This window comes from Anneissia japonica, unplaced genomic scaffold (assembly GCF_011630105.1).
Source record: "Anneissia japonica isolate Jap-2015-1 unplaced genomic scaffold, ASM1163010v1 scaffold288296_len194742_cov168, whole genome shotgun sequence".
NCBI classification, from domain to species: Eukaryota; Metazoa; Echinodermata; class Crinoidea; order Comatulida; family Comatulidae; genus Anneissia; species Anneissia japonica.
In genome coordinates this window covers 100,233-108,569 of record NW_022740661.1, presented here as the reverse complement: position 1 = coordinate 108,569, position 8,337 = coordinate 100,233, and the positions used below count along the sequence as shown (strand labels likewise).

The 8,337-nt window shown below is 38.0% G+C and overlaps 1 protein-coding gene across 1 annotated transcript in view; it reads right to left on the bottom strand.

The window, feature by feature from the left end:
* Window positions 1–8,337, bottom strand: part of LOC117118289 (cysteine-rich secretory protein 1-like) — a 31,441-nt gene that overhangs the window by 19,636 nt on the left and 3,468 nt on the right. The window contains exon 2 of the mRNA XM_033262850.1: window positions 1,791–2,085. Coding sequence (XP_033118741.1) covers window positions 1,791–2,085 — 295 coding nt within the window. The remainder of the gene's footprint in view (window positions 1–1,790; window positions 2,086–8,337) is intronic.

Here is an 8,337-nt window from a genome sequence, read left to right as displayed (position 1 = left end):
TAACTAAGAATAATTCATTTGCAGAGGTACCTTATTTAAGTATTATCCCTGTCTCTTATACACATCTAGATGTGTATAAGAGACAGGCCATCTTGTCAGCAATCTAGTTGTTTAATCTATAGCTCTATGGATAAAAAGTAATTGTAACTCAGAGAGGGCGTCCTAGTTGTTATTATGGCGGTTGTTCAAGAATGTGTACGCAGATATAAAATGTTGAAGTTCAGGGGCGGATTGCTATAAAACGGTCTTAACTGGCAGTCTTAACTCCTAGAATAAAGCCGGCTTTATCACTTACACGGTCTTAAAGTCAATCCTCTTAAGCAACTCTCACATTATCGCGACCAAGAGGTGACGGAACTAGGGGGTGCTGTGTTATGGAGTGTGACGGGAAATGGTCTGCAGTCAGTTGGTTGTTACCATGCGCCAGTGATGTTGGAGTATATTGTACAGCAATATGAAACTATTATGTAGGCCTAATGAATGAATAAATTTCGGAGTTTGTCGGGTAGTGAAATGATTATTTCACATTTTAAGTGCTCCCTAAATTCATAAGTGTAAGCTAAATTACGGTGATTAATTTAATTAGCGAAGATATGGAGACAATTATTTCGAATCCCTCTTTCTAAGAGGGGGATGCAAATGATGCTTTGTAAAAATGAGTACGCCGCGGTACTCATTTTCACAAAGAAATACACACAACTGGTTAGCTAACAATTATGTCAATGTTACATGGGAAGGAAGATGCAATCACGTTGTTACCTAGCAAACGTCTGTACTGTATGGGGGAGGGGCTCCTGATGTACTGTGTAGCGGGGGACGATGAGGCATAAGACTAGGCCTAGGCCTAACTAAGACAGTGGAATTATATGTGATAGAAAGTTCACTTTCGGAAAAAATGAATTAAAAAAAGAAAACAATAATAACTAAGAATAATTCATTTGCAGAGGTACCTTATTTAAGTATTATACAATGCATCTAACAATGTGGCTCTTGTAGCACTGGCTTGGGCAAGGCATCCATGTGCAAAGCAGTGGTGTTTGTTCATGAAAAAAGCACGCCGGGAAAGTTTGCCTTACTAGGAAAAGGTGACGTATCTACCTTATGACGTATGCATGCTAACTAACGTGAGAGTGACGTCACCAAAAAATGAATATTTTCTATCATAACCAAAATATTAATAACTACAAAGTTTCTGGGCGTAAATTCCCTTAATATGAATGAAGGGTTGCTCAATACTATCACGACCTGGCCACGACAGTGTCGGTCGTGTACCGATAGCAGTGTAGGTCTTGATAGTGTGAGAGTAGCTTAAGGCCATTGCTATAAAACAGTCTTCCCTAAGACTGCTTTGAGTATTGAAACGCAAACAAGCATTTCTGGTAACGTAAGATTTGGAGCGACGTCATGCGTGCTCGACGCACGCCGCAAATTTATCGAAATGAACGTAAATAGACGAGTAGGGCACCCTACACTGCTTTGTTACAGAATTTGCCCTCAGAAATCGCGGAGATTATAAGGTCTTTTGCTACGTTCAGACCTGAGAGGCCGTGACGCCAGGCTTATCTAACCGACGACGGGTGTCCGTCATTTTATGGAATAACTAGAGAGATGTCGATAATGGGCGATTAACGAACGCTAGCGTAAGAATTCGTGCGAAATATTCGTATTCGTAATGGCGCATATTATATATTTTCTGTTTACGCATAGTCTTATGTTGATTTGTCAAATCCTGGCCAAGTTCAAAATCATTGATGCGTCACTCAAGGAGCTGATGAATTACTTTGACTCACCATAAACTGCATGTCCGAAGCTTCTGGAGAAACCTGTGACCGTAGAGCATTGTGTTTGGCAACAATAGACTGCGATTCGGCTGCCGAAAATCCAGTGGAACGCCTGACCCTGGAATGTCGCTCACCTGATGATTTTAGGTTTACGGTCTCGTCTGTACCTTTATCATTGGTCATCCGATTGTCGGTAACACCGACTGGTGTTCTGATGAAATTGCCTTCAAGTAGGCCTTTCACTTCAGATAGGCCTATTATGTAGAGTGTGACGAATGCAATTATACATTTGAATATTCCCATCCTAAAAGGTCGAAAATTAAAATATAAGAATACGTATTATGTGTTATTACATCAACCGTCATATGCATTTTAACTCTTTCACTGCTGCAGCTTAATAACCCCACTCCCCTTGTTATGTGCCTTTTTTGGGGGGGGAAAAAAGTGATTTTGAAACTAATGCCTAAACACTACTAAAAGAGGATATTTTGCAATTATTTGTGTGTGTTGAAGAGGGCAGGAGGTTGGCCTGTGGAGGAATAATTGAAATTTGGTAGTTTGCATATCATTAGGGGATCATGTGGCCTCATAGCGACCATTATTAGATTTACCTATTTTTTTTCTAAAATTCTAAAAAAAAAAAAAAAAAAAAATTTCTCCAAGAAATTATTGTGATGCTGTTTTTTTGGAAATATTTGTAACAATAAGGATTTTCTTTTCATGAAGTAAAACTGCTTGACTGCAAACACTCTATTGTTAAAATCACCCGCATCATCGTCAGATTCACCGCCAGAACCTACAGTACAGACACAGCAATGTTACCTTGGCACTGTGTAGGTTCCCTAGGTAAGTGATAAGAAAAAAAAAACATGTCTTTATCTGTATATTTTTTAGAAGGAAAAGAAAAAGAAAGGAATGGTAAGTATATATCTAAGGAATGGACGACCGCACAATTCTCTTTAAATGGTTAAATTAGTTTGAATATTTCAAAAATAATGGATATTTTTTTCTAAATTAAGATTTATTCACAACATAATATAATATAATACAACATAATTTAATATAATATAATATAATATAAGAATAACATGAGATGTAATATGCCAACTAGATTTCCAAGTCAATGGCTGCCAATAATTGAAATATTTTCAGTGTCTAAATTATTATTATTATTATTATTATTATTATTATTATTATTTTTATTATCCTTGATACTTCTAGTATGCAACATTATTTTTGATAAATAAATATTATAATGTAAATACGCTTTTTAAAACACCTCTCTTAAATACATGTATTGATTGGAAGTGTACCATAGCAATACTACGTTATAGGTCTAAATGTGTTAATGTCAAAAGGCAAAATACTAAAATAGCAACAATGCTGTGAAATAATGTTTGCCTATCTGACGTGTTCTAACATCATTTCCTATTATTTCTCCTGACAAAAACACGCCATCCGAATAGCATTGCAATACTTACTGCTACTATAGGGGACCGAATATTCATCACTAGCCGCCAATTGCAAGATGCAAGATCGGTGGTCTAGTGGTTAAGACATCAGGCTAGTTACTTGGAGGTCGTGGGCTCGATTATAACCCGAATTATTTTTATAAAAAAAATATTTCTAAACTATGTATTAGATTAGGCCTACTACTACAGAACATCATCAAAAATGGTCTATGCTATTTAAAAATGGTAATTTTTCCCAGGGCCTTCAGATTCTAATCCCGACCCCGACCAGAGGTCCTCGTAGGCCAATTGGCCCCCAGCCTCAGACCACTTTAAATTCACGTGGCTACGTGTACGAATGACTGAAATTGTGAATTGCTTTCAAAAGAAAGAAATCGAGCAAGCTAAATAATGCTGCTTATTTATTAACTGAAACTAGTTAGACATAGCAATGTCATCATGCATCAGTAGTTGAGGCTACTTGACAGACTGAGTCCCTTTTCGTAGATTCGGGTTCTTCATGCGGTCTGCTTCCACCAATTGGAAGACGTTTTGATAGGGTTTTTCTGTGTGAGCTGATACCAGAAAGTCACAACTCAATTTCCCCCCACGTTTTAACATTGACCAAAGATATTTTGAATGAATCTGCTTCTGGCCATGCCGCAACGTCAGTGTGGAGGAAACTTAATTTAAGCTGCAATCCTCTGAAGAAGAACCATAAGTCTTCAGTCACGAAATCGGCAAGTTTGTATTGGAGGCTGAATTGCACAGGAAATTGATTGTGGTTTTCCAAACACCATTCCATACCTGTGACGAGGGGTATTATCCCCTGTTTCTGGTTTTGTGTTCAGGAGTTCTTGCCTCTCGACAGACGTGACCTTACTGCTGAACAGAGCAAGTGGTACTAGCAACAAGTACAATAAGTGTCTATACAAGGCCTTCATAGCACTTTTGGCCACAACCTGATTTACTTGCTAATACTTGAGCAGGTTCTCGTAGAGAACTAGATCATTCCAAGGCATCAACACTGCAGCTGCTTTGACCCACCAAGGGCAGTAGATCAGGATCACAAATTGGACGAAGTTTGTGACTTTCGACACTTGATGCTTCATGGTAATTGTGCCTAGTGGGAGCTCCTGAATTTGTTTTTCGAATAAACAAATTTTAATGCAGTACAGCAACTTCACCATCCATCTGGCTTTGTGGAGGGCACTAGGTCTGTCTCTTATACACATCTAGATGTGTATAAGAGACAGACTATAGGGGACCGAATATTCATCACTAGCCGCCAATTGCAAGATGCAAGATCGGTGGTCTAGTGGTTAAGACATCAGGCTAGTTACTTGGAGGTCGTGGGCTCGATTATAACCCGAATTATTTTTATAAAAAAAATATTTCTAAACTATGTATTAGATTAGGCCTACTACTACAGAACATCATCAAAAATGGTCTATGCTATTTAAAAATGGTAATTTTTCCCAGGGCCTTCAGATTCTAATCCCGACCCCGACCAGAGGTCCTCGTAGGCCAATTGGCCCCCAGCCTCAGACCACTTTAAATTCACGTGGCTACGTGTACGAATGACTGAAATTGTGAATTGCTTTCAAAAGAAAGAAATCGAGCAAGCTAAATAATGCTGCTTATTTATTAACTGAAACTAGTTAGACATAGCAATGTCATCATGCATCAGTAGTTGAGCAGTTTTGTAGATTCGGGTTCTTCATGCGGTCCACTTCCACCACTTGGAAGACGTTTTGATAGTGTTTTTCTGTAACGTCTGCAATCACATCTAATATTTACAACCTCTAACCAACGTCGGGCCAACGGTTTTAACCAACCTCCATTTCAAACGTTTACCGACGTCGGGCCAACAACGTACTGTGACGTTGAGACGACGTCTTCAATCACATCTAATATTTACAACCTCTAGCCAACGTCGGGCCAACGGTAGTACCCAACCATCTTTTTAGTAGTTTGCCGACGTCGGGCCAGTAACAAATCGTGACGTTGTACCAACGTCGGTAGTCAGACTGAATATTTACGACGGCTTACCAACGTTGGGACGACATCGGAAAATCGACAAATATATTCATACGTTGGGCCAACGTGAAATTCCAATGTTGGTTTGACGTTACTTCTCCGACCAAATTTTGCAACCAAACACCAACGTCGTACCAACGTCAGATATCCGACCCCGACGCTTACCGACGCTTGCCAACGTTTACCAACGTTGGGCCAACGTCGCTTTGCTAGCTGGGGACACTTCTTAAGCTTTCAGTACACAATTCCGAGACAAAATCTTGTGAAACATCAGGAAACGTGACAACACTGAAGCGACTGAGAGGCTGATAGGTATGATGATAAACGAGATCCAAATTTTTTCTAAAGCAAGTGAATATTATCAGGTCAGGGGATTTAGACGTTTCGATTTTTAAGTCCTCAAACACGTGTGATCACCATAATGATGTAGACATCCTAATCAAAGCAGCGCACAATGTAGGCTCTCCTTAATCTGGATGCATGCTCCAGAACCCCCCCCCCCCAGTCGCCCCCCCTAAAAAATCACAGTCAAGTAGTTAAAAATCACCTAAAATCACCTTATTTAGCGAATTAGCGCCCCTCAACTGATCATCGAGCCCCCACTTCACCTTCGCGCCCCCATCAGCAACCCCCCGACCATTTCAAGACTTTTAGATTCGCCGCTGGTCTCACATGCTTTGCGCTGAGATATGAGAGGTATGTTCCCTTTTCGTAGAAAGGTTTTATCTTGCTCAAGATTAACTTTGCACTGTCCCATTTAGGTCGCTTGACAGACAAATCTTCATTCGCATGGAACATCATGCAGCGTAACACTTGCTTAGCAGTAGGCAAGCGCGAACCAGCAATCTTGGATCGTTATGCTTGGACCAAGTCCATAACACATCTCTAAAGAATGCCTTGTTACCCTGTGGCTGATAGTTTTCACATTATTGAGCACCATTTGTATATGTCTTATTCCATTTTCCCTGAATATTGTGTCAAAATTACAATAGCGTCTTTGGTGTCTGTTTATTGAGATCAAAAAATTCTGAATAGTGTATATCAATCATCCAGTCAGCCGTACTGATTCCATAAGACTGTACCTACTGAGAATTTTACAGGCGACCGAGGCTAGGGCCATCTTTCTTGTCAGCAGCATATGACCCAAGGTACAATATTTAAATATTTTACCTTTTGTGTTATGTACCATCACTGGAGAGTATTGGAGTTTAGTATTCATCTCCGTTGATACTCATGTCTCTCTTCTTTGTCGACTCAATTGGTCAAATATAAACAATTTTTAAGTTTCATTTTCGGGCATCAACATGCAAAAAAATTGAAAATGTTCGCACTTCAGTGCCAACCATGGTGGCGTTAAAAGTAGATTCCCTTTTTCAGAACCCCTTCATTAAATTCTGGACACACAATTAGGGTACAGTACATTCAACATTAACCCGAAGTTAATGCTCATTTATTACGATTTCGAAATGGCAATTGGTTAGGCTGATATTATCGATAATGTAAAATCGCAAAATTGCGCGTAGATGACGTCACGCATCACTGAGCGCACAACCTCCCCCCCACCCCGTGATACTGGCATGGTGCGCCATAATAGAATGTTCCTGACCGATTATAAAGTATTTGTAAAATAGTAACTCATAGTTTTAGTGGTAGATGTAAGATCAGAAAAAAAATATATTATACAAACATGGCATAATATTGTATTGGATTATCTAATTGAACAGTATTTATATTACCATGCTGATGCTGAACTGAACGTATACATTATTCTAAGCTAATAAACCAACATTAATTTTATTTATTGCATGGAAAGTCGATACCAAATTGTTGATATTTTTAAAATGAAAATATATTGCTTCGCTCACCAATGAAATACGCGTAATATTTTATTCTCTTAAAAAAAGTGAACCATATTGCATTTGCATAACCTTTTCTTTTATTTTTAAAATACTGAAATCTCGAGTGAGGTGATATTCGTTTGCCAGAGAAATGCTAATGCATATTATTTTTTCAAAAGATACTTGATAGCCACTATATTTTAAAAATAACTACATACACACTCCAAAAAAATACAATTTCTTTTAATGTACAAAAGTGCTATTTCCGCCTAGCGTCCGTAATTTTAGACATTAGCATAATATATCATGTTTTTAATGTTTTATTTTTATAAAGAAGTGTTCTTAAGAAGCCGATTTGCCGATGTCAAAATTATATTTTTCCCTGTGCTAACAACATTATTTGCCAGAATATAAAGCTCATGGCTGGTAGTAAAGTATAACAAAAATGGTGTCGTTAAATTCTCAGGGTTTTAGTCGTGGATGTTAGATCAGACAAAAAAGTACATATTTTTGTGTTTGCTTTTTAGATCAGAAACAGCTGTAGGCCTATATCTGACATTGTAAACATTTACTTTAACAAAACGTGATATGATATTGTATTGGATTTTCGTTTAATATCGATTTTGAACAATAATTATATTGATATGCTAATACTAAGCTACACGTTATTATAAGCCATTAAATCAACGTTATTGAGTTCAGTTAAAAGTTTTATAATTAATTTTCTACAGTGCATGGCAAGGCATCATTGTGTTTGTTTTTTCTCCACAATTCTGAAGTCAAGCAGATGTGTGATTGAATACAATTCGTTAATGAAGCCGACGCATTCTGTTTTTTGTTTGTTTTTTTTTTTTTGTTTTTTTTTTTTGTTCGCATTTACATTAGTTTTTAATTACACAACTTTCCGTTATTCATTTGTTAAGTAAAGAAACACAGGTGACTGACAAAATACCAACAATATGGTCCCACCGCGCTTGACAAGAACTTTATGTTAACAGGCACAGCATAGCGATTTTCTAGTGTTCATTTCAGTTCATATAGACTTGCCACAAGTCTCTTATTTTTTATTATTTTTTATAATATAATTAACTTTGCACTGTCCCATTTAGGTCGCTTGACAGACAAATCTTCATTCGCATGGAACATCATGCAGCGTAACACTTACTTAGCAGTAGGCAAGCGCTAACAAACAGTCTTGGATCGTTATGCTTGGACCAAGTCCATAAC